Source organism: Scleropages formosus, chromosome 4, assembly GCF_900964775.1.
Source record: "Scleropages formosus chromosome 4, fSclFor1.1, whole genome shotgun sequence".
Taxonomy (NCBI): domain Eukaryota; kingdom Metazoa; phylum Chordata; class Actinopteri; order Osteoglossiformes; family Osteoglossidae; genus Scleropages; species Scleropages formosus.
In genome coordinates, this window is record NC_041809.1 from 30717793 (window position 1) to 30744542 (window position 26750).

Sequence of the window (26750 nt, forward strand, 5' to 3'; positions counted from 1 at the left end):
CGTATGGGTATGAACACCGGTGCCTCATATGGGAAAAAATGTAATAACCACCTGGTGTGTCTGCAGGCAACTTAAGGAACAGCAAAGATTTATGGCGCAGAAGCCAGAAAAATTTCAATCTCTTTTCAAGTCATAATCACTGTCATTCATATTGTTTCATTTTTATATACTAAATTTCCATAGCATCAAGGTGTTATGATTATGTTTTGCACTTTTATGTTGATAGTATATTAAATAAAATCAAAGGGTCACAAAAATAGGGCTATACATTGTGCTATGTACAAATGTTCTATAAATCAATACATATGTGATAACACAAGTTAACTTTAATTAAAAAGGGACACCAGAACCTTACATAAAAATGAGCAGTAATTAATATTGTAAATAACCAGAGGTTTACAGCTCTATGTACCCTCTTGCTTATTTTTCCAGCGTGAGGAAGCAGGGGAAATACCCTCACAACACATTTCATCCATTGCAGCCCATGAAATGGGTCAAACACTGAATGTTACTGAGCTGATGTGTAGAACCATGTATCAGGCTGTGTCCCTGATTATACATGTAAACCATTAAAGGAACTCCAATAAAGCCATGTATTTGGGGGGTTCCATGCTTTTGCTGTTGATGGACATGCAGATGTGGTTGAGAATTACAGCAACTATTCCACTTTTGTGTATCACTTGACAACACGGTACCACGTTGTGACATCGGGATCACAGTGTGAACCTTCGTTCCCCACGCCTGATTTCAGAGGCATTCATGTGAACACAGTAGGACCAGCTGCCATTGCTACACATTCTGTCATGGTGAAATCAAGGTACAAAAATGAAGCAGAACCAAGATCCATTAAATATAGGTTTCCACTACCTCTGAAGATCCCTGGGATTGTAGTCAAGTCTCCCCCCACCTCCCACTGAAAACCTGGATTCTTAATCCTTTCTCCTCCATCAGACAGACACCTCCACAAGCATGAGTTACCTCCTGCAACATTAGCAGCACTGGGGCCTGCAATGTACAGTATTCCTGTACCCATGAACGTCATCACCATGTTGACCCACCAGTCACATGAGCTTCATTGTAAAAGGTATGAGAGCATCCAAATGTATTTTGACTACAGAATAGCAAGAGGTGAACCACTATTTAGTCAAGAAAAGATGCAAGCGCCACCTACAACTCTGACAGCCTACAAAACTTGATTTTTTTAGCAAGGCTTTATTCCGACACCATGGTGTTTCACGTTTTTTAAAATTTATTTTTAGATAGCGTGGAAATTGGATTGCTCTATCCTTTTATCCACACAAAATGCTAAAAATATTAATCAAAGCCAGAATGAACCAAAATATTCAACGCTGAATTAAAAAAAGTGTCTAAGGTGATATCTTTCATGCAACAACTACAGCGTATTAAATTACAGCCATTATAGCCATCTGAATGATGGATAATAAATTTAATCATTATCAATTAAATTGTACTGCAAATAAATACAGAATACACAGATGTCAAACAAAAATATAAATACTGAACATGAGGTGACCTTCATTTTTCATACCAGTACCATCGATAAGCATGGTCAGCTTAATTGTAGCAACATAAGCAAGGTAATAACACATATTAATAAACTATGGGAATAAGACAGCCTTCTCTGCTTTTCTAAAAGAAATATACATGCTTAATTTACATGATTCAAATCATTTCCTCCCTGATAAAGGATTACAGAGGCTTCAAGAAGAATGAAAACTGAGAGTGAAATGCTAAAAAAAAAAACCACATTGCATCTGCAATAATTACTTAATCTTCATAAGAGAAGGAAGATAATAATGTAATATGGCTTCAAATATCTTAGTCACTGTATCACTGTGCAGAGCAGTCATGAGGCCTGTTAACTCCCACAACATGACTGCCATAAAGTTTCAGGTCCACCATCATACTTAACAGTTGACAACATTCTGTATGCATGTTAAAGGTATCCTTTGGCTTTCTCACCTGTCAGCATATCAAAACAGTGTAAAGGAAACTCAGTAGAGCACAATAATTTTACTACTCAGGGTTTTAAGGTTTTGTGCTCATTGCTCCAGGTTGAGTTTTTTTTGTCTGCACTATTCCTAAATACAGCTTTGTGAAGCTCACAGTAACATAAGTTCAGATTGTTTTGATTTCTGTGTTGATTTTTTAAGGCTGTTGTTTTGTACTATTTAGCAACTAAGCACCTGTAACTGTCCATCCATCCTGGTCAGTGAGCTCAAACTCTTTACTACTGCTCTTTTCTGAGTTTATTTTTCCTTGTTTGGCATGTGCTGTGATTTTCAACATTTTCCCCTTTTGCCACATTAAATCATTTTACAGATATTGCGACCAATGCATCTAAAAGGGGGCATATTGCCTGCATTCCAGAACAGATTGCAATAAATCCCAGAAAATCCATAGCCAGACTACAATTGTGCAATGAGTCCCTGTGAAGCACTGCTTCTTTGCTGGATAATGCGATGTAGAGAACACATAAAGAACAGCTTCAGATGTGACTAGTCTAGAAACAAAGACCTGCAGGGTGTGTGGTAACAATCTGCATTAATATCAGCCTTTAATGTGCTCTGAATGCGGATCCAATGCACCAGTTGAGTCCCTTTATGAAACAGGTTGATGCGCTTTGAATGCAGGATATTTCTGATGTGTCACACCGATCTGTAAAAAGGTAAAAGCCAGTGTCATATTTTGTAAAATAATGTTGTTCTTCACTATTTAAGTTATACAACTGCTTTTCAATTTCATGTGTATTAAATAATTTTTTATTTTGCTGGGTGGTATTTCATATAACAGTGCAGGTTACTGTCCAATTCCATTATCTGTTAGCAAGATAGTACAATTAGTTATCAAACAATAAAATTAATAGTAAGCTGATTTGTTCTGAATTCATAAATACAAATAGTTTAGTTAATATAATGTAGAAAAACAAACTGCTGTATTTAAAACCATAGGGATCTGGGCAGCTTCAACAGCATATATACTTCAGGTAAATGGAGAACAGCTGTTCAAATTTTTCTAGCAGAAACGTATAGTTACTTAACAGTGGTTTACGCTTACTAGAAATATTTGATTGTGTTTATAAAAACACAGTGGCATTGCGAGTAGCGCTGCCTTTCCACAGCGTCCGACTGAACCCAATTTCTCCGGCTCCGTCTGTGTGGAGTTTGCATGTTCTCCCCGTTTCTGTGTGGGTTTCCTCCAGGTGCTCTGGTTTCCTCCCAGTGCCCAAAGACATGCAGTTCAGGTGGACTGGTGATGCTGAATTGTCCGTACTGTATAACTGTGTGAGTGAGTGTGCGTGTGTGGCAACCCTGCAATGGTCTGGCATGCCACCCAGGGTGTACCCCCCCCTCAGCCTTGCAGCCAGTGGCCCCGGGATAGGCTCTGGACCCCCACGACCCTGACCAGGACAAACAGTTAATGAAAACGGATGGATGGATGTAAAGATGAAGTCTATACCCCTATTTCATTATAGTGGTGAAAGAAAGACTATGATTTTATTACACCTCAATACCAACAATGGTTTTATAACTCTTGCCTCTGTACATCTGTATAAATTATTGGGCTAAAATGACAATAGATTTTAATATTCAACCAAGAGCACACAACATGTGAAGGCACACACTACTGGAATGTAAAGGGAATTTCTCAAAATCTCACTTCAGATTTTGGGATCCAGTTCCTGTATTTCTTGGACCTAATAGGGTCAAGTAAAAATATAATGAATATAAACACAAATGTACCGAGAAAACAAGGCCCTGGTTGAGTAAAAATGTAGTAAATTAAGTAATTAAAGAAATATATATATATATATATATATATACACACACACACACACACACACACACACACACACACACACACACACATAGATATATAGAGATTAAAATTAATTCAACCCAATACAGAATTGTATTAAATTCAACTTTTATGCAGCGTGATCTGGAAACACAACTTGAACTCCACATTTCAAGGAGAAAACTGCCACAGTACCTTCAAATATCAACACTTGTTTTTTACAATATTAAATATAAAGAGACATAGATACATGTGAAAATCATGCTTGATTTTTTTAATAACTTATCTGACACCTTAGGCTTAGTCCAGGTTGACTTACAGTGTTAGATGAACTTTACAATGATTTAAACATTTATACACCATGGTATTTTTACTGTATCAGGGTAAAAGTGTCTGAACTCTAACCTTCGAGAATGTAAGACAACAATCACGAACTCTACAGTAGTACACAATACTGCCGCAGGATGTTCAGTAAGGGATTGTTAACCAACTATTATCATCTTACTATAATTATCTATCATCATCATCATCATTACAGATAATGTAAAGAAACATTCAATCAGAAATGAGAAATAAATACGATGCAAAACCTCTCTGGCACTCCTGTGTGTCAGAAGTTTAAGGCTTAAGAGAAAAACGGTAGGAAATCAGTTATGACACAATAACAGTTACATTTAGTTCAGAAAAAAATGCCAATTTGCCCATGATGAATTTTAAAGAACAAGCTCGTGCTTCATCTGAACGCGCGGGGCACACACGCGCACAGCTCCATATTATTCGCGCCACTTCCCCTCCGACAAGAATCGGAAACGATGGAGCGGGAAGCCGGTGGCTCGCGGCCCCTGTATCCTGTCAGGAGACTTTTACTCTGTTCTAATGGCCTGTGACTCAGTGTGAGGCGAAGGACGCTTAGTCCACTTCTTACCGTGTGACACTGAGTGGACACACAGGCGACACTCCCCCCGTCCAACACTCTTCTCCGGCCGCCCCCGGCCCGGGCTACGGTGAAACGCAGGAATAAAACACTAAATATTTATTGAGCCATTCAAAAAAAAGCGCCATTTTGCGTTTTCGTCAATCCCCATTAGAAGAACACGAACAGTGTCCTAAAAACTGCGCTACAACCTGAGAAAAAAACGTGGACATCAGGCTTTGCCAAAGGTGTCTTAGGGGATAGAATCAGCGGGACGGCACGGCGCGTGGGCTCGAGCGTGGAGCGGAGCCACGTGCCTCAAAGCAAGACGACCCCCCCCACCCCCGAGGTTTACCCGATTAACCCTTTCGTCTCATCTTGAAATACCGCCAAATAATCAGAGGACTGATTGGAGGGGAGGAGGTGCTCCTTTAAATAGATGCGTTCTCATTTAAAAATATTGTGGCGCGCAGCGCCGTGGGTTTGGATGGGGCGAAGGAGGACGCGGAGGCAGCGTTCATAACGAACGGTTTATTTGAACACCAACACAAAGGGAATAATGCTCTCGGTCCGAAGACCCCTTTTCCTCCAAGACCTGCGCTTACAGCCAGTCTGCCTTAGCGCCCCTAAGCTCTCCTTAACACAATGGCAGCCAGTCAACCCACCATTTCCCCCCGACGTAACCCCAGCGGTTACGGACATTATTTACAGATTTCCCATAATGCAACTATTTACATTAAAGCAGTAACGTGGGTCGTTACAATATTTTTAAAAAGTGTCTGTAGGCTGCAACAGTAATACAGCATAGGACTTTCTGAGCTTGTAAAAACTGTTTAAAAGGCATTTACTATTTAAGTAACAAAAAACACTTCCAATTCATGTGGTGAAATTGCAGCCATGCAAACGCCACACATACTCAGTGGGTACCAAACCCACGTCTTCTCACACCACCCACCCAGGCACCGCTGGGAGACAGCAGCGCTACTCACTGTGCCACCATGTTTAAGGGACCCAGCTGTAAAAATAATCTTGCATGGGGACATTAACCACTTTTGAGCATCTCACTACAGCGAACTGGATTCTGATGTGTAAATGCAAACGACCTTGAGGACAGGAGTTATTAATGACCAAACCATTGAGGTCTTTCCACGTCCCCCTGGTTTCTTCTGTGTGCTCCGGTTTTCTCCCACAGATATGCTGTTCAGGTTCCCCCCATAGTGTGTGTGACAGAGAGAGTGTGTTCCACTGATGTATGGATGAGTAACCCAGTGTAAGTAGTGTATCTAGAAGTGTAAGTCCTTGGGTGCTCTGGTTTCCTCCCACAGCTGAAAGCCATGCTGTTCAGGTTCACCCGTAGTGTGTAAGTGACAGAGAGAGTGTGTGTGTTCCACTGATGTAGGGATGAGTGGTCCATTGTAAGTAGTGTATCTAGCAGTGTAAGTCACCACGGTGAATAAGGTGTGTGGGCTGATAACACTACGTAGAGTTCATTGGAAGTCATTTTGGAGAAAAGTGTCTGATAAATGAAGTAACATAAATGTCTTGGACTTGAAATTTTACAAAACAATGTGTGTGTGTGGGGGGGGGGGGGGGGGGATGCCATCCTACACAACATGTCATTGACTTCTAAAGCAGTAATGAGCAAAAGGCCACTTAAAATGCAGGTGCCTAAAACTGGAGAGGCCTCTTGGTCCGATAAGGGAAGAGGCAGAGAAACACGTCATCTGAAAATATCTCTACCTGCCAGGTGCAGCTCTGGCTGTTTGTGTGCGTGTGGATCAGGGATTACGAACAGGTTGCTTTCGCTAGCAGCTCCCTGAAGAGCGAAGGATATAGAGTATATAAACGCAGAGGCTCCGTTAACTCCAAGGCCAGGCCCTGCACTAGCCAGCAAACTTTAGGGGGAAAGAAGGACTAATCGTCTTCAGCGGTGCTTTGAATTTGCGATGACTCAACATCCATTTTTTTTTTCCCGCTCTAATCGTTTCCAAATATAAAGCTACATGTACTGAATGACGCCTGAAATTCGGTTAAGGACATTCGTATAGGAAATGTCAGCATGAAATCAAGCGCTTAAGGAACGCTCCTGAATTAAAATCACTCCAAGGTACAGTACATTCAAGTGTATCCTGAAGGATTTCTTTGAAACGATTCATTTTCTTTCATTAATGTTTCTTTGCTTTACCGTTCGGTACTTAACAGATTAGTCGATTGTACCGAGTCCAGTAATCACTTCATTTCAAATAAACTGTGAGGGGTGCCAACAATGCTCTAGTCTTTTTCTTCTCAGTGTATATGAAAATACAATCAGATTTCCTCTAAAAATTCAGCATGATTGCTCTCCTGGAAAGAGACTTCACATTAATTTATCTAGCAAACACTTTTACATTTACATTTATTCATTTAGCAGATGCTTTTTTCCAAAGCGACTTACATTTCAACGAAAATACAAATTTGTACACTACATTAGGAGAAAGAGACAGTTGCAGACATGTGATTCTTAAGTAAACCTAGTTTATTACTTTCCACTTGATGCACCGATGTTCATCGCTCAAGTAGGTGCATAAAACGCAGGATAGATGAATCCTGATAACCTCCTACCAAAATTTTTAAAAATTTATTTATACATATATATATTTTAATAAGATACACAAACAATGATATACAATGCCAGAGTAGCAGCTGTGTAAAGGCTTATCTGGTGATGCTCATGAAGTTACGGTGCATGAACATTTACACTGTACATGAGCTGGAGAGATCTTGGGCGAAATGAGTCTGGAAAAGGTGACTTTTCAGAACCTTCTTGAATGTAGACAGAGTTTCAGCAGTTCTGAGTGAGAAGGGAAGGTTTCTCCACCACAATGGAGCCATAACCGAGAACCTCCATGCTTTACCTTTCATGCGCAGGACCACCAATCGAGCAGAGGTAGACGAGCGAAGGGGTCTGGCGGTTGTCCAACTCAGCTTATGACATTAATCTACCGACAGTTATTGACGCATTTGTACAGCTGGGTGCTGTTATTAGAGCAATTTAGGTAAGTACCTTACTCAAGGGTACTACAGCTGGATGTGAGACTCAAGCCTGTGACCTTTGGATCTAAAGGCAGCAGCTCCAACCACTACTCTCCCAGCCATCCTCTTTACAACTCACTTTTGGAAAGACAGTCACTTGCTTAGTAATGGTGTGATTTGTATTTTCCATTATGCAAACCACCCTGGGATAGTCATTTGCAATTACAGATCAAGCACCAGTGACCTCCAGCAATATTGGAAGGAGTACTTTCTACCCTGTCAACAAAAATCTGATGGGTGGTTGAAAAGCTCCTTTTTATTCATTTATTCAGAAAGGGCAAAATTAATCACAAATGGCATTGGAAGCTGTCGAACGCGGTGGGGACGGCGAAATCCTCATGGCCTCCTTCAGTTCCACACTTCCCTCCCGAATTTCCTTTTCTTGCATGGGGGGCACACACATATTTACAAAACCGTTGTGTATCAGTAATGCTCAAGGCAAAATTAAGCATTCAATGCAACAGCAGTTATGCTCTGGATATCTTTACTTGCATTCATTAAACTAACAGATCAAGAAGGCTTGATTGAAAAAAGCATTAAAGTTCACAGTAAATTAACTGCTATGGAATATTAATGATCCACTGCATGCTGAAAAAGGTTGTGTATGATCATACCTGTGCTAAAATGGAACAGCAGGAGTAAAGACAACATGAATGGCTAGGTTTGTTACATTTTTCACACTCCAGATGCTGACAAAATATTAAGAAAGTGCCTGCCATACTAAAAGCTGCATCTGAAATCATACTTATCTACAAAAGACTAATTTATAATTTCATTTACAGGGCAGTGTTCTGGCAAACTCTTGGCCGAATTCTAAAAAATAACTCCTCATGATTGAATTTAGCCTTACACATCTGACAAGTAGATATGAAGTCGTAGATTTGTGTTTAAATTTTTAATTGCAATAAAACATGGCCAGGTCCGTTTCCCCAAAGCTGTCAGAATTGGCAAAACAGTTTTAATTTTTTCAAGCCTCAGGTACTGTCTCATCTTGTCCCGACAGCGCAATGCCTCCTCATTCCTGAATTTATACATCTGTTAGTATAATCATCTGTCACCCCCTCACTGTATCCAGTTCAAAACAGTATTATGTTTCGAAGCTAAAATAGTGAGGTCAGTAATAGAAAGCTACTTTCGAGCTAGGAGTAGGGAGGCTCTGCACTCACGCTCAGCTATAAAAGTAGAAGTAATCAAAATATAGAATGTGTTGAATTACAGTAGGCTATGCAGTAAAAGGAAATGAAGGTATGCCAGACTGACACTACAGAGCTACAAGCCAGAAAAACTGATTACAGTATATCCAGCAAAAGTAGCTAAATATCTACACAGATTAATACAGAATGACTGGGGCGCAAAAATCACTTGTTTTTTTATTGAATGGCTTCAAAACCTATCACCATGAATACACATTCTAAATAACTTTTTTAAAAGAAATATTTACTTAATGGATTACATTACAGCTTGTGGGGAAGTAAATTAATGTGCATGCTGGCTAATGTATCCTTCAGTATGTCACAGATTGATAACTGGACCACAATGAAAGAGTAAAAAGGAAAACATCTATCTAATATTTATTCTTTATTGTTACATTGAAATCTAGACACTGACACTTAAAAGATAATTGTACAACATGTAAATTTAAAGGACGGGGGGGAAGACTATTGCCCCTAGGGGACTGAGCAGCTAAAGCCAGCTAGATTATGCCTCCTCGCGAATGGGTGTGCAGCCTGAGAAAAAACTGTTGTGGCTACTGGTGAGAACTCGCTTTTTCTTTTTGAGAAAGCTGGTAGTGCTCCGCTCCTCCTCATCCTCCTCTAGTGCAGACGGCTTCCTCTCCAGTTTCAGATCTGAAGGGAGCTGGCTGATATCTCCAATTTCTTTTAGCACCTGTGGGACAGAACCAACTTCCTCAGCAACTGAACAACATGTGTTACAACACGAGTTTCCTGTCACCCTAATGAAAGCCTCCCATCTCATTTTTGCAGTCTTATCCATACATTTAGGGGACACAACCTACTTTACTCTCTCACACTCCCATGATGTCCGTGTGCCAGCTTGGCCACATTTCACAAACACGAATGAGCAATATTGTGCAAACCAAACATTGATACGAGTGAAAATGTGGCTTAGAATCATTCATTTTCAGGCATTCAATACTTTTATTTGATGCAACTAACGTTAAGATTCCTACAATTATTCACCCATTCATACAGCTTGGTATTTTTTTTTTTTTTACTGAAGTAATTCAGGGAAAGTACCTTTCTGTAAAGTACTACAGCCGGAGGTAGGATTCCAACCTGCGACCACCTAGTTCCAAGGCCAGTGCTCAAACCACTGCGTTTCCTGCCTGATTAGAATGCCAATAAAACTACTGTTCAGTCAACAATTCTGAAGTGAAGTAACAGTAGCATGGCAGTGTGCCCATATGGGGCAGCTGGTAGTGTAGTGGTTAGAAGTGCTTCCTTTGGACTCAAAGGTTCCAGGTTTGAATCCTCCATTTCCAGCTGCAGTACCCTTGAGCAAGGTACTTGCCTTAAATGGCTCCAGTAAAAATTACACACCTAATACACTGGAGGGAGGAAAAGGAAAAAAAAAAAAAAAAAAAATTGTCGGTAGCGTGACATTGTAAGTTGCTTTGGAGAAAAGCATCAGCTAAATGAATACATGTAAATGTAAGTGTGCGCGGCAGTTAATACAACCTTCATGGTGGGAGTGACGCAGGGAGGTTTGAAAAAGGTGGAGTCTCCAGGGCTTACGGCAGTAGGATCTTGAGGTGTGAAGACTAAGTCCCTGGACCCATCATCCATCTCAGTTGTATCCTGTATTTTGATGGGATGGAGAGGCAGAAGCAGTGTTCACTGCATTATAAACTACTACACTGAAAGTGGATGGCTGCAGGCATCTGTATGGCTTTCATGGATTTCGCCTCACTCACCACGCTGGATGACCCTGGAGTTTCCACATTACGGCACTTCTCATGGTCACACTGGCAGTTCTCTCCACAGGTCATTTTGGCTTTGCGGCAGCGGCACAACTTGTTGCTGCAGCGACCCTTACAGCCACACTGCAGCAGTGACAAAGGGACAGAAAAAGCACTGGTTTTAGACTTCTTGTGTTACCTTTCAGCAATACCCATGTTTGCATTATGAAAACAAAGTGATTTTTCCCATTCAGCACTGCTGAACTTACCCCTAGTATTTTATATTTCTTTCGCGAATTTCTCTGACCACCTCTTCCATTCTTCTCAGGGACCCATTCATCTATATCCTCATCTTCTTCCGATGAAGAGGAAGACGCCAATTCGTCAATGTCAATTGTGGTGGCAAGTGTTGCTCTTGCAGTTGTGAAGCGGCGACCTTTGGGCTTCAGGTAAGAAAACAAAGATACAAATGAGAACAGCTCACGGGGGATAGTCTACATCGAAACAATTCTTGCATCGAAACGCAGTGGACTCACCTTCGGAGGAATGTACTCAAAAGAAGAGTCTGGCGACTGGCTAGACGCTGCCAAAAGGCTAGTCATTTTCTTTCCACTTGCCACCTGGAGTAATGTTAATTTCTGTACAAAAAAAGGTTATGGGTAACAACAGTTAAAACACAAAAGAACAAATTGTCTTAAAAACAGAGAATACAATGTGCACTTTAGCATTTACCTGCTTGTACTGTTCATTCTCCTCCATGAGCTTCTGATTCTGTTCACTGAGCTCCCTCATATTTTCTATCTCTTTCTCCTAAAAAGCCAAAGCCAAGATCATACCAGGAAAAGTACGACCAAATTTCTCCAAGGATTCCAAAGCAAGCGTTGTTAGAACAGTTCCTCTGAAATGGAATCCATGAGTAGTCTCACAAAGTACAGTGTACTTACCTGGAACTTCAAACGTTGAAGGAGCTCCCGCTCCCTCTTTGACATTTCCATTTCCTCCTCTTTGCCCTCTGCAGCTACAGGCTTATTCTGTAACTGGCTCAGGAGATACAGGACCTACAGAAACAAACCCAGGACTTCTGAAGCTCAATTACATCACCCTCAAACAGCAAGTAACTGCTGTCAGATGTTCTCAATCTAGAGAAGCAGCTTTTTCCAAGTAAACCCTACAGATTAAATTCAGCTGGTGACTGGGTTATAGGCAACCAGAGCAAATGGCCTACATCATTCCAATAAGGGTTGAAAACAAAGGCAGTGCATCACCTTCTCCTGATGTCTCTGCTCAAGCTCCACCAAGCAGCTCTGGTGCTCCATGTCCATGATGGACATCAGTTTCCTCTCATCACACAGCACCCGCTGCAAATCCATGTAATTGGCCTTCTCCTGCTTCAACTCACTCTCCAACTTGGCATTCCCAACCTTTGCTGCCACAAGCTGCACAAGGGGGGAAAGAAAAAAAAAAAAAAAAAAAAAAAAAAAAAAAAAAATTAATGCATTGGCAAACTATTTGTTAGCATTAATCTTGGTTTTCCTCTCAATACATTTGATAAACTACTGACATTGTTATAGAATCTGACTTCTTCCTCTATAATTTACAGGCAGAAAATAAGCATGATTAGAGTAATTTTGATTTTTTTGGTCAAAAATACCAGTTTTACTATATTCTGTGCGTAGCTCAGTCTTCATCTTCAAATGCCATGTTAATATTTGAGACTTTGATCATAGCGAACAAAGCTAATGGAGTATTTGGTGGAATCAAGATGTTTATATTGCAAAGTGGAAAACTAATATTCTGTAAAAATGGAGCATTGTGTAAATTTGTCTTGTTTTGCCACAGAATATAAATAAATATATATATAAAAACTGACAACTGAAGCAGAAAGGGTGTTAATTTAGCTTCTAATTTAAATTCTTCATTCCTGCACTCTGACCTCTGACATGAGGAACTTGAGGGCACACTTGGCCTCCACGATGGTGGTGATGTTGTCCCAGCGCTGCTTGACCCTCCCTTCATTGTCAGCATCCAGAACTTTCTGCTGCAGGTCAGCAATCTGGGCACTCCTGATAGGAGTTTGCAAAGAAAGAGGGTGGTAAATAAAACTGCAGCATCTTAATAAATTTGTGGAGAGAATGTTCCAGCAAGTTCTTGCAGTCTTCAGAGACAGGAGTAAGCTTACCTGAGGTCCATCTCTGTCTGCAAGTTCTCCACTTGCTTTCCCAAAGAGGCCTCCAGCTCTCCCTGACTTTCCAGCTCTGCAATAGTGAATGTACGGCGCTACAAGTTTCAGTGAAACAGAGAAAAAGTGATCACAGACAAGAAGTCCAAATTGGCAAGGTGCTGCATTAATTGCATAAAATAGACAAACATTGAAATGGTTACCCATGCAGACATTCCTCTCAAAACTGAAAAGATACCCCAAAGTGCAGCAATTTTGATAGACTATGTAGGGGTGTATGTAGAAACTCACTCGAACTTTGGCAGTGGGTTGTTCGCCAGCCTCCATCTTCTGCTTGAGCTGAGATATCTCCTCTGCAAGAAGTTTTCTGTCCTCCAACAGGTCGCTTAGGTGGCGCCGTGCCTCTTCTGTGCTTACCAGCAACTCCACCTCATTCAGCAGCCAGCTCTATGGAGTACAGGAGGGAGTTGCATGAAAAGACCCAGGAAGCTTCATAAAACTGAGATAAGTTTCATATCAAATTTTCTTGATACAAAGCAATGCAAAAAAGTTTCATTGAAGAACTACTATACAAATAATGTAAGAAACAAAGGGGTTTACATACAACTGTACCAAAGGTAACAGCAACAAAGGAAATACATAAAAAAAAAAAAAAAAAAACTTGGGTCAAACTAAAATTGTTAAACTCAGTGAAGATGAGGGTAATCAGAGTATTCAGACATAGGTGTGAAACGTTAACAGATTATCTCATCCAGAACACCACACATCATTAACAGGAAAATGAAAATCCTCAGAAAGAAAAGAATCAGTCGTAAGGGGTGCTATAACCTTTCCATATAGCTGAATGACTGTGTAAGATAACCCAGCAGCAGCGCAAATATTGAAATTTGCACAGCACCTTCACTCTTCCAGCTGCCCCCTCCATCCCACGGTTCTGGGCATCCTTGCGCTTCTCTGCTGCTTCACTCCTTTTCTGCAGAGCATCCTTCAGGCGCTTGTTGGCTGCTGCAGCCTATCACGACATGGTATTTTAACCCATACTCCTCACATATTAGGTACAGAATATGATGCAAAGATGAGGACAGCATCAAATCAAACAGGGTCTTAATCAGACAAACAGATCTTTTCAATAAAATATATACAGCAGTAGCTCAGATTGTCCAAGCTGATGAATTGTGAAAAAAAAAAGTTATGCTTATTTTTCATTTTACTTCCCAAACCCCAGTTTCTCAACATAACGTAATGAGTTATACAGCTTTTAGGAGGTAATCTGTATATCCAAGGACACCATGTAATACCACTGTTAAATGTTTCAGCACAAGCATCTTCAGCTCAAATACACTTCTTTGAACCTAGAAGCATTCATGTTTATTCATAAATTGTTGTAGTATTACTTTAAGAATCTTTTTCAGCTACTCAACTTACTACAGTGGGTCTCCTACTTAAAACAATTGGGACACAAAGTCTTCACTCAAAAAGTAACTGAGGTGCTCATCAGTTCTATATCAAGCTATACATGTAATATAAGGGGACCAATTTACTGAAGTTTTGAGAATCACATGCCTATCTGTATGTCAGATAGTGAAATGCACCTTGTCGACTGGGAGCTGTATTTATGGCACACTACAAATAAGGAAGGACAATAAACTATGGCTAGAGGAAGGTCCTGAAAAACCAAAAGCAGCATTTACTGTCTGCATTGCTATCAGTCAGCACATGAAGTGAAGCTTCGGCAGGCAATTTGTATTGTATTCTATATCTTTATGGAAAAATACTAAAAGTATATAATTGCAACAAACTTATTACTTGAAAAGTTTAAGTCAGGGGACCAAAATGCATTTCCTTTCCATGGAAAACTCAGACAGGTCACAGAATTTTGCTTCTACTTTTCCACCTCCCCATTCAGTCAACATGGGTTACCTCTGGATCCCAAAACATTCCTTTTTTAAAATTCATTTCTCTGTATTCATAGAGAAACAGCCAGTTCAAATTTGCACTAGCTGAAATATAAAAATTCAAACTGCACATTATTTCAGTTGGTGAAATACATTAACAGGCTACAACTTTAAAAACTGGAAGAATTTCAGTCTGAGCTGTAGTTTCTTCATTAAGGAGAAGTTTTGTCACACTACTGGTGAGAAATTAAAATTGTTGACAAAAATTTTTGAGGATTATATGCACTTCTGTTCAGTAGGTCACTTATAGTTTGCTTTGGTACACTTCCCTTTCATACAGATTGATTATACATTCAGCAAACTGCTGTCCAAAAAAATTTTGCCTACATCCAAATGTTACAGATTTAAGCTTACATTACATTTTAATCTTTAAGACTGAGAGCATCACCACCATAGTAACTAACCATGGAAACATTTCTATAGTATTAATTTTGACTAAGCTAGTGAACCAAAAACAACTCACGCCATTTGTAAACGGAAGACAGGGGAACAGGGATCTCACCTCCTCGGTTTTACGGCGCAGGACACTGGCCTGTTTCTGGAAGTCCCTCTCTAGCTTCAGCATCTCATACTGCCGCTTGCGGTCCTGTAGCCAGCAGCAACAAACAGTTTTACAAGTCTTACAGTAGCAACTGGTCTTGCATTTTACACTCCCCAATAATTTAATAACCAGCCCTTAACTTTTATAAAACCAAAAAAAAAAAAATTAAGGCTTAACCAAGTCTATCTTCTGCTCTACAACTTCAGTAAATTGAATAAAATTAAGATCTGCCAATAATCTTAAATTCTTAGTTGCAATATCTTTAATAAATCAGAGGTCTATCAACTAAGTGTGTGTGTGTGTGTGTGTGGGGAGAATTGACAAAATGCTTTTGCACACAGAGCCCAGCAGTGCCTCCATAACACTCACCTTTTCTTTGAGCTGCAGCACTTCCTTGTCCTTCTTCTGCTTCCACTGTCGGAACTTCTCAGAGTCCTCCTTCATCTGCCTCATTAGCTGTACACGCTGCATTTTCATGGCCTATTACACAGTGAAGAAATACACAACTCAGACAGCAAGAGCACGCAAGGGCACATACCACCATGGGTATGTATCTCTCACACACACACACACACACACACACACACACACACACACACACATTTTCTGAACCACTTATCCCATACGGGGTCGCGGGGAACCGGAGCCTAACCTGGCAACGCAGGGCGTAAGGCTGGAGGGGGACACACCCAGGACGGGACGTCAGTCCGTCGCAAGGCACCCAAAGCGGGATTCCAACCCCAGACCCACCAGAGAGCAGTACCCGGTCCAACCCACTGCGCCACCGCGATGTATCTCACAATATAGCCAATTATGTGGTGCCCATTATATAGTTTATCATACAGTATTATGCCATTTTAACCATGAATCCTTGTAAGTGGGTTTATTGCATAAATGTTACAAGTTAAAAGATTTTTATATAATCTAAGCATTAACAAAGCTAGATACTATGTTTCATTGCTTTTTAATTTGCATATGTTAGACATTCTAGCAATAGCAATTTGCGATTGATTTATTCAGTAAATTCTATGAAAGTCTCAATTATAACTAAAAATTCATAATGAACAATCGAAGGATATCATGTATGGCTTTCAGCCTTTCACAGAACCTAACTTGTAAATAAAGCGAATGTCAGTTGATTTAATGTCAATTTCATAGCTTTAATCTTTCAACAGAACCTAACGGGCAAATATATTGAGACATCTGTATTTCTAAGTTTTTGATTGTAAAAAATGAGTGGCAAAATAGACTGGATTTACAATGGATTTCCGAGCTTAACTGTTCAAAAGTCGAGTCAATATATACCTATACATTTACCACGTCGCACAAAAAACGGTAGAAATAGCTGCATTACATGTACTTTTTACAAGATAATGCCACCATAAAATGATTTCATTGTAACTATATGATAAACAGATGCTACATATCTATGCCTTCACTGTACAAATGTTACTTAAGTCACCTATAGTGTAATCAGAATGAGTATTTTGAGCAAAACTTCTTGTTTTGCTCAAAATACACACACACACACACACACACACACACACACACACACACTTTCGGAACCGCTCGTCCCACACGAGGTCACGGGGAACCAGAGCCTACCCGGCAACACAAGGCGTAGGGCCAGAGGGGGAGGGGACACACCCAGGACGGGACGCCAGTCCGTCGCAAGGCACCCCAGGCGGAACTCGAACCCCAGACCTACTGAAGAGCAGGACCTGGTCCAACCCACTGCGCCCCCTGTTTGCTCAAAATACTCATTCTAATTACACTATAGGGGTTCTTTTACTGGGTCAGTCAAATTCAAAACAAATCACTTAAATGTACTTGGAGATGGAGTGTTTTTAGGGGAAAAAACACTGATCTCAAAATGCAGAAAAAGCAGGCTAGCAAGTGAGAGAATAAAGTGTTTAATACCCACATCCTAAATAAAAAGCAGAGATGGTCATCTGGCCCTTGGCTACCTGAATCTCCTGGTTCAGCTTGGCAACATTGCGCAGTGACGTCTCCTTGAGCTTCAACAGCTTTGACTGCTCCATCAGCTTCTTCTTCAGGTCTGTGATTTGGCCCTCCAGCTCCTGCAGTCGCTTCCTGCGCTGCTCACTGAGCCTGGATGTGTGTGGGGGGGTGCCTTTCAGAATAGGAATGAGGCAACACCAGCCTCCATGTTGTGGAAGTTTGGCAAAATCCTTTAACTACCTGGCCTGTGTACTGATGCAATTTGCTACAACATCCAGCTCCAATTTGACAGCTCAAAGGATGGGAATGCAATGTTTTTCTTGGAAAACCTTGTCCAACAAAAAACAGCTTTCACATTCATTTTTTAATGAATTTTAAAAGTATCAGCCTAATCCAATTTAATAGTAACATTATATGGTGAATAGCTAAAGACCTTCCACTTAGTTCTCTTCTCATTAAGACAAACGTCTGTTGAGCTTAAAAAGTGGTCTCAGTCTTCATCTTCCCTCCGAGCTGAGCCTTCTAGAAAACTACTGGAGGAGCATAATGAACTGAATCAATTTTCAAATGCTGACTAAAAATACACCATAAGGGATTACTTGGCCTGATTGGAGTCCTTCTTTGCAGAGTGAAGAGCCAAAATGAGCTCCTCCTTCTCCTTTTGCAGGGAGTTGACAGCTGCTTGCAGGCCTTTCATGTTCTCCTGGTGAGGAGCAGGTGAGACACACATTGTTAACACAGAAATAAGTTTGAGCTTTTTTAGGAAACCAAAACACCACATGGGGTTCAAAACTCCTAGTCTTGATTGCTTTCTAATACCAACCCCCTGACTCAAGCCTCTTACCTGGTGCTCAGTTTGCATGGGCTCCAAGTGACTGTCATTCTGGCACATTTTCCTGACAAAGGCTTCCTTCAGGGCCAGGACTTTGTTTAGTTCAATCAGCTCCTTTGACATCTGAGCTTGGCGCAGGGCATGTTGGGTTGTAAATGCCTCAGCTGAGCATTTTTCTGCAGCTTCATCCGACTGTTGCACAAACGTAACAGCAGCAAGAGAAAAATAACCAATTTAAGATAATCAAAAGGAACAAAAAAAAAGAATAAAAAGGAAAAGGCATGGAATGAGAATACAAAAACAGGAATATATTCAATGCCAGTTCATGCAGAAAGGACTGCAGTACTCACATCTTTGGGACTACCAGCCTCTACCTCACCAGTGGGGCTATTCTCTGCTTCACCCTCCAGGACCCTGTCTTCCTGAGAGGTCAGGGCTTCTATAGAGACAGCTATTCCTGCACTCTCCTCCTGAAGGCAAGTGGTCAAACAAGTTTTGCATAACTACACAAGAAAGATGTGCAAGGTCACAGGTATTTAAAAAAAAAAAAAAAAAAAAGCAAGCTGTTCCAACTTGCAACTAAGATTCAGAAACATCTGAGTAACTTGTAAGTAGCCAGTGAGCTCAAGATCTGATAGTTAATGGGTCACACAGTGTGTGACTAGGATATTTTGTTTCACTTTAAATTTCAGTTCAATCGGTGTGAATGTACAGACATAAGACATGCAAAGACAGAGAGACTAATTCCAGGTTGTACCTGAAGCTGCACAATGACTTGCTGCAGATTACGGATCACCTCCACATTCTCTTTGAGCTCCTGGTCCTCCAAAGATTCCACCAACCTCTGCAGGTCAACCTTACAGCTGCACACATTAATCAGGATATTGGTTACTGCCATCCAGTCTGCACAGCAGGAAAGGTCAAACTGACTCATAATCCAAATGTTCATTGAGCACATTCCATAACCCATTAATAGTGCACAAATGTGTGATTTTTACAATGGCAAGATATAAGACCAGCATATCATGTTAAATCACAATGTAGATAAATATGTGTGTGTTGTTCATGCAGGCATCTAGAATGAGGGCAAGTTACTGAAGAAAAATGCTTACGCTGCATGCTGCTTCAGCTCCTCCAGTTTGCTTTGTAGCTTGTTATTAACCTGCTCTGTCTACAGAGGAAAAAAGTCAAATCACAAAACAGGCCTCCTCCTTGCTTTAAGTGTCTCCATTTTGGTAGGATCAATACAAAGCATATTTTAAAATGGTTTTGTTTAGCTATATTAATTTGAGAATAGTCATTTCTTAATCTTTAACTGGATTAATCACCAAGTAAAATGCTTTATAAACAATACAAATTAAAAAAAAAAGTATTGCATGCAAAACTGATAACATGCACCATTAATATCAGTGGAATATACCAAAGATGCCACATGACATTTAGGCAATCAGCATGCAAAATACATGATACTGCAATCCCCTACTGTACAAGGAGAGACTACAACTGGGAAAAGAAAAAAAATCTACAACTTAAAACAGAATATGTACAGGCAAACTGACAGAAGGAAATTTATTGGACTTGGTCAATCTGTAGTTCACAAGTAGGGCATCATCATGGCAACAAAATATCCAGAGGGAAAGTCCCCCTCCCATGTCATCAGCAACATTTAAGTGCATTTAGGTGCACACTGGAGTAATTTTCACCATAGTGCTACTGGAGAATTAGTGTGCTAAGGAAGGGTGGGAAAGACTTCAGGAACATAAAGTCACCGGCAAGGCTTACCATGATGATCCTCTCAAACATCTGGGCTGTCTGACCTACAGCCTCGCTCAGTTCACGGCTCAGCTTGCTGTTCTCATCCTGCAGGGAGCGATTCTTCTCAAGGATGTCAGACACGTTGCCTGCCGGCTCCAATCTGAGTGAGAGGGGAAACCTTTACCAGGATACATTAACTAACAGCCAAACTGCCTACAATGTTTGCATACCTTGGATACACCTCTAAAATGCAGCAATACTTTGTACAATTACAATTCACAATATCATTTCTTGTTTCAGATTTAAATGTAGACATACCCAGACAGCACAGGGGCCACACCACCACGTGCATGAAGCAACATCACCTGAAGCTCCTGGACCTGCAAAACAAAACATCTATTAGAACTAGAACCTGACATTTAGATCTACAAACACTAAAGCCCAAGACACTCAGATGTTTAAAGCCCGAGGATGAGAGGCCTATCTCTTACAAAGGCTGTATTTGCATCATATCATCCTATGACACTGCCTCTCATAACCCTGTTCTCCTCAGTAAACAGGAGGGGCTAACCAGAGGTTATGCATTCAATTTAAAGCTCAGAAAAGTTTAAAAAAGTTGCAGTGATACACGTGACCCTTACCATACATGCAGGAGGTAAGAACAGCAATAATGCTGTTATTTCTGCAAATACAAGAATACTACTTGCTTTGCTAAAACTGCACTAGCAGAAGTGCTTCACCAACAATGTTCTCCAGACATTCAAATATCATCAGTTATGAAATCATTAGTGTTAAACTGGCATTAAAAAAGGTGATATTATTCAATGGACCATAATAATCCAATCACACCACTGAGACAGAAAATTTACACCTGTGGTGACTTGGCCAGGATCTTGAAGTATATGTTCAGAGTGAGAACATACCAACATTCTCATACCTGTTGTTTCAAGTGTTTTAACTCAGCAGAGCGGGGGTCCACATTCACAACTGGTTTGTTTTTGATTTTGCGGGCACGGTCGGCATAGCGCAGTGTGTTAATGGTTTCTTCAACATTGGAGTCAGCTGGGCTGACACATGCAATCATGAGGGTGTGACTGTTGCCCCCTAAGGAATCTGATCAACACAAGATGAGACAAATATCCATGTTACACATTCCACACCAATTACAGATATAACCTATTTGTAATGGTCAATGTGAATATGACTATTGCATTTGATTCCTGCCTGTAAGGAAGCTGTGCACAGAAACACATTATAAAAGTACAATATGGCCTCAAGGTACAAAGAAAATGAAACTATTTGTGTTGCTCTGTATAGCACTGTAATTCAAGAGAATTAAAAATGATTGACAATTTCCAGTTTGTGTTTTGCTGTAAAAATACAACTCAAGGAAAGATTAACTTACCCTGGAGCAGGCGAGTCAGTTTAGAGTCCCTGTATGGAACAAATGTCCCCTTCTTGCTTTCCTCCCCCAGTGCGCTGATCACATTCCCTAGTGACAGCAAACCTCGATTGATGCTGATACCTGGAAAGGAGACAGTGCAAGGCTTTCTGCCAGGTTTCGCAGTAAGGCAGAACATTGTATCCTTGGTGAAACATGCCAGCTCACCTTCCTTCAAGCGGTCACCCTCTGCCTTTGTTTTCTTTTGCCTCTCTGAGCCAGCAAGATCCACCAAGTGCAATTTTGAGACTACAGAGTCACTCCTTTGTTAGGGGAAAACAACATCAAATACAAAGTTAGGTGAGGGCTGAGGGATTCAGCATCACAAACACAGAGAATTCCTTTTTGTCAAACTGTGCAGGTTTTAAAGTTCAAATATTATGGGTTTCTCAAAATGACTCAAAAAATGTTATTTGAGTGTACTGCTTTTATTAGATGTCTTTTAAGTCATGTGTTCCATATAATACACACCAAACTCATTCAAAGTGAGTTTCAACTCTAAGCGCTACAGTGGACTAACACCAAAAACAAATGAACTTTTATCCACTATGAGTTGTATGCTGCTTTGCAGAAAAACTGTTAGAGGAATACAAATGCAAACCCCTTTATTGTACTTCCCTAATTGCAATACTAATTATGATTTACATGTAATTTACATGTTAACTACATGTGCAATGAAGGCAAGCTGTCCCCCATTTAGCCAGACTACAGATGAGGTAAAGAAAACGATATGGATTTTCCTGCAAGTCATTTTAATGCAATTGCTATTGCTCTCCAACATATATATGTGCTCATATTTAGTAGGAAATTGGACTATAATTTAAAACCTGAAGACAGAGCAATTTGACTAAATAGAAGAGAGATCATACAGACCACCTAAAGACAAGCTGAACAATTAATTATACTACTTCAACTAATTCAGTCTTTCCTCCCAAAACTAAAATGACCAAAGCCCAAATGCTACCAGAACTACAGGAACCAGGTGAAACCATATAGTCCTGTGAAAAGTAGCTGTGAAATGTGAACAGCTTACTTGTCATTACTGCGACGCTGCTCAAGTGTGACAGTGAAGATGGCGTGAGAACGGGATGATGCGGCATTCATGGCAGTGGAGCCCACTGTGCGCGCAGAGTTCCCGAGCTCCAGGCAGCCAACCATCTCCTGAGCAGTTAACACCTCCTTCTCTGTCAGTCCGATGATCTGAAAGGTACCACCAGGAAAAAACCGGAAAAAAAAAGTAAATAGCACTGAAGATGTACACCCAACCAACGTCAGTAGTAATTAACCACAAAATAGACGAAGGTAACCCTTAACATAGATTTCACAATACCTTTATGCCTTCTTTGGGATCTTCACGAATATTGATAGCTGGTTTGTCTTTAGATACACATAAGAGGTCAAGAATATCTTCGTTATATATCTGTTAAAAAAAAAAAAAACCCAAAAAAAAACGACAATCAAAATAGAACAGTGATCTTGATTTTAATAAAGAAATAGATGTTTAAGACAAAATGGAGATTGAAGTTAATCAGAATAACAGCGATGTTCGCCAAAAGAATCTTCATGAATTTTGGGTTCAAAGAAGAAAATATAAGAAATGGATGGGGACACAAAGGGCTCTTCTTTTACACATACCTCCAGGTAAGATACAGCAAGCAAAAACTCGCAGTCTGTCCTCTTAAACTTTTCCTGGAAGATCTTTTTAATAACTCTGGGGATGACTCCAACAGTAGGATCATCCTCCTGGGCTGAACTGTAGGTGCCTCCCATGGAATAAGTCTTACCAGAGCCTGTTTGTCCATATGCCAGGACAGTGGCATTGTAACCTGTGCAGAAAACAAATATATTGCCTGAGTTGAAACTGGGGAAATAAGAATAACAGGTTCATAAGAATATTGGCATTAGGTAAAATAGTTGTCTCTCCATGATTTTCAGTGATTGTACAGCTAAATCAGTCTTTAATCAGAATCAGAACGAGCTTTATTGCCAAGTATGTTCACACATACAAGAAATTTGTATTGGTGACAGGAACTTCCACAGCACAGACAGAATAGAACTTTTAATAGTACTTTCCAACACATTAAATGTGAAAATTACAAGTCACCCATTCTCCATGTTCCCCAAGTTGTCCCATGGTTTTAACCTTTGTTTAAATCTCAAAATGATAAAAGTTCTAAATAGCATCTCAGAATAGCCCTCCAATTTCATTTAAATCAAACAAAATTAAATATTAAAAACAATGACAGGTTATTGCTATTACCTGTGCAAAAAGCTTAAATTAAAAGTATTAGTTCAAATGTAATAGATTAAAAACAAAGCTATGGATGGTGGGTTAACAGATCCATTTAATTCTTAACACTTCAGTTTTCTATCAAAATATACCGCACTACTACTACTACAGCTACTTAAGTGAGCAAGAGTAAGAAAATGTTTTTGTAAAAAACTGACAGCATCATTCTTATACAAGTACAAAACAATTTTGCAGCTATTTTGTAAACTGTATTAACTGTGCATTATGCATCAAAAGTGCACTTAGGCTCACATACAGCAAGCAAGCGGAAAACTCTACAGGATCTTTACAGATGCTTCCTGTAACAACACTAACTCCAGAAGGATATCTGTTCAGTTGAATACCTATGCCTTGAAGCAGTCATTTTAAATAGACAACAAAATGTTATTTTAAACAAAGTTTTTGTTTATTCATTTAGCAGATGATTTTTTCCAAAGCGACTTCCAACACTGTGTAGTGTTATCAGCCCAGACCTTATTCACCCAAGGTGACTGACATTTCTAGATACACTACTTAGAATGAGCCATTTATCCAAACATGGGAGAAACACACTCTCTGCCACTGACAGACATACTATGGGAGACTTCACAGTCACTAATCCACCTGAACAGCACGTCTTCAAACTGTGGGATGAAACCGGAGCATCCGGAGAAAATCCTTGCAGACACAGGAGAACATGCAAACGACACAAACTGAGCAGGGATCGAACCGACATCCTCTCACACCACCCAGGCATGGTGAAACAGCAGCGCTACTCATTGTGCCACTATGCCATCCAATGACCAATTCTTATTAGATGTCATTTGAAGAAGAAGAAGAAAAAAAACCATCCTTATTCATCATTCATCCATTTATACAGTACAGCAATGGAACACACACACACACACACACACACACACACACACACACACACACACACACACACACCAATTTAAAACTCCCCAGTTCACCTGAAACATCTTTGGACTGTGGGTGAAAACTCCAGGACCCAGAGAAAAGCCACATGAACACAAGGACTGCATGCAAACACCGCACAGACTGAGTTGGATTCAAACCCTGAGGGCCTGTAACTTCTGTTCACAGAGAAGTAAGACAGTAACTCGAATAACAGTTGCAATTGTCTAGCGTAGACATCATTTGTAAAAGTCAATATTTCTTATTTATGGATGTGGTTGGGTAGAACTGTTTATCTTGTGTTACATTTATGTGTAAAGCTTGTGTATAAGTTGGGGGGGGGGGGGGGGGGGGGGGGGTGTGTGTCACAGCAGGCTTGGCCGGGTCCTGCTCTCTGCTGGGTGTGGGGTTCGAGTCCTGCTTGGGGTGCCCTGCAACGGAGCGTCCCATCCTGGGTGTGTCCCCTCCCCCTCCAGCCTTGTGCCCTGTGTTGCCAGGTAAGGCTTCGGTTTGCTGCGACCCTACTCGGCACAAGCGGTTTCAGTCAGCGTGTCTGTGGGTGCTTGTGGGTAAGTTTCCTTGCAGAACTTAATAAAGGAGCACCCTATCCCATCCACTGTACCACTTTGATACACAAACATTTTGTATTAAGCCCACGTGGAATGAAACAAAAGACCCTTCTATTTATAGTCCTTCATTTTACAAGTATGTAATGTCAAAAATGCATAGAAAGTAAGTCATGAATTCATTCACTATCAAGAACAGCTTGTCCAATGCAATTTTGTAGTGGTCCAGAGCCTAACCTAGAGAAACAGAGCTCGAAGCAGGGTATGTCCTGGCAATCTCTCTCTCTCTCACTCTCTCTCACACACACACACACACACACACACACACACACACACACACACACGAGTGTTACCAATACACCCAAATCAACTTGGGACGGTGGGAGAAAACCCTCATCATCACAGAAAGAATATGCAAATTCTCAGCTGAATTTAAACCCTCTTCTAAACCCACAGCCTTGCTACTCTGTGGCAAATGCAACACAATATTGTCAATCAGCTGAAAATGTCTGAATATTTGCAATACCTTTGAAAAATCCAGACAGCAGAGGTGAAACTGCAGTGTTGAAGACTTCCTCTTGCTCAGTCAGAGGATCAAAAACATAGTCATATGTGAAGGCCTTATCATTGCCAACAATAACCTGCAACAAGAAAAACCACCACTGTATCCGGGGTACTGTAGGACACAAAGTGTGACGTCTAACATTTATTGCCTTCACAGCAGCTGGAGAAGAAGCCTCCAGTGCATACCTGCGGCTCTCCTGGCACAAAAGTGAGACAGTTCTGGCATCCCTCACTGATCTCCTTGACAACGAGAGGTCGGCACCGCAGGGCAACACGGACGGGAATGACCTTCTCGTCCTCTTTTGTCATGATGGAGGATCCTGTGAAAAGGCAGACACAAGGTCTGGGACTGGTGCATCAAAAACATTAAAAATTGCTCCAGTAAAAATAGCCGGATATAGAAATCAATGGATGAATAATTGCTAGTACTAGCTTAACACTGTAAGACAATCTCTAGGGAGAAAAGTGTCAGCTAACCAAACGTAAATGTAATGCAGAGACTCGAGAAAGAGTATGGGCGTGCGTGTCGTGTGTGTGTAAAACTGTACACGAACGATGCTTGATGATGATGATGATGTCGATGATGATGATCTGACGCCTCTCCTCATAAAATGCCTAAGAGTGGGTGTTAACGCCTTTAAAAGTGGCCTCCGGCGATGCCGAAGGACATACCCAACTAGAGACCCATTGATTAAACTGGAAACAGGAGACATGTCAGTTCTGCAGTTTCAAAAAGTAACGACGCTTAAATGAGTGACGTCACAACCCAACCAGCTAGTCTCATCCGACAACAGGCAAGCTCGTCTCCAGCGAGCAATGAATGAAAAGTTACTTTATTCAGCATTTCATTGTTAAGCTACTTATGCTGTTTAGAGTTCCGTGAGTTAAATTCTTAAAAGCATAAAAGTAACAATGAACAATAAGAACCTTCCTTTTCCAGTACTCGTCGACGTACCTGCTCGTAGTGCCGCGCTTCAGTTTTCCTTCCTGACGTGACGACTCTCTATCTCTAAATAAAACGGAACAGAAAAAAGTCCTGCTGCTCTA

At 40.6% G+C, this 26750-nt stretch overlaps 2 protein-coding genes across 3 annotated transcripts in view; both read right to left on the reverse strand.

The window, feature by feature from the left end:
* Positions 1-5022, reverse strand: part of ammecr1 (AMMECR nuclear protein 1) — a 51449-nt gene extending 46427 nt beyond the window's left edge. The window contains exons 1-2 of one of the 2 annotated variants that reach the window (XM_018752094.2): positions 4945-5012; positions 4745-4818 (exon numbers count right to left, since the gene is read on the reverse strand). The gene's annotated coding sequence lies outside the window, so the exon portion shown is untranslated. Of the gene's footprint in view, positions 1-4744 lie in introns of both variants that reach the window. The other variant, XM_018752093.2, reaches the window with a different exon arrangement.
* A 4136-nt stretch (positions 5023-9158) lies between these two features.
* Positions 9159-26748, reverse strand: kif4 (kinesin family member 4). Its single transcript, XM_018751767.2, has 31 exons — positions 26659-26748; positions 25890-26023; positions 25666-25780; positions 23025-23215; positions 22720-22809; positions 22423-22589; positions 21558-21652; positions 21354-21473; positions 20886-21061; positions 20267-20328; positions 19976-20108; positions 19306-19364; positions 18951-19056; positions 18544-18663; positions 18206-18385; positions 17961-18064; positions 17367-17511; positions 15769-15879; positions 15361-15444; positions 13802-13915; positions 13195-13350; positions 12904-13001; positions 12658-12787; positions 11990-12160; positions 11669-11782; positions 11457-11534; positions 11261-11362; positions 10994-11167; positions 10740-10868; positions 10504-10623; positions 9159-9691 (listed from the first exon to the last, which is right to left on the reverse strand). The coding sequence occupies exons 2-31, from the start codon at positions 26010-26012 to the stop codon at positions 9503-9505; spliced, it is 3756 nt and encodes a 1251-aa protein (XP_018607283.1). The 5' UTR covers positions 26013-26023; positions 26659-26748; the 3' UTR covers positions 9159-9502.
* Between the last annotated feature and the right edge of the window lie 2 nt (positions 26749-26750).

What these genes read in the sequence shown, in the direction of transcription:
- kif4 (XM_018751767.2), bottom strand. Translation starts at nt 26,012, where the DNA reads ATGACAAAAGAGGACGAGAAGGTCATTCCCGTCCGTGTTGCCCTGCGG. An exon ending in AGGCTGGTAGTCCCAAAGAT is followed by an intron (nt 18,386 to 18,543) that starts GTGAGTACTGCA and finishes TTTGTGCAACAG; the next exon opens with TCGGATGAAGCTGCAGAAAA. An exon ending in TCAAGTTCCTCATGTCAGAG is followed by an intron (nt 12,161 to 12,657) that starts GTCAGAGTGCAG and finishes CCCCTTGTGCAG; the next exon opens with CTTGTGGCAGCAAAGGTTGG.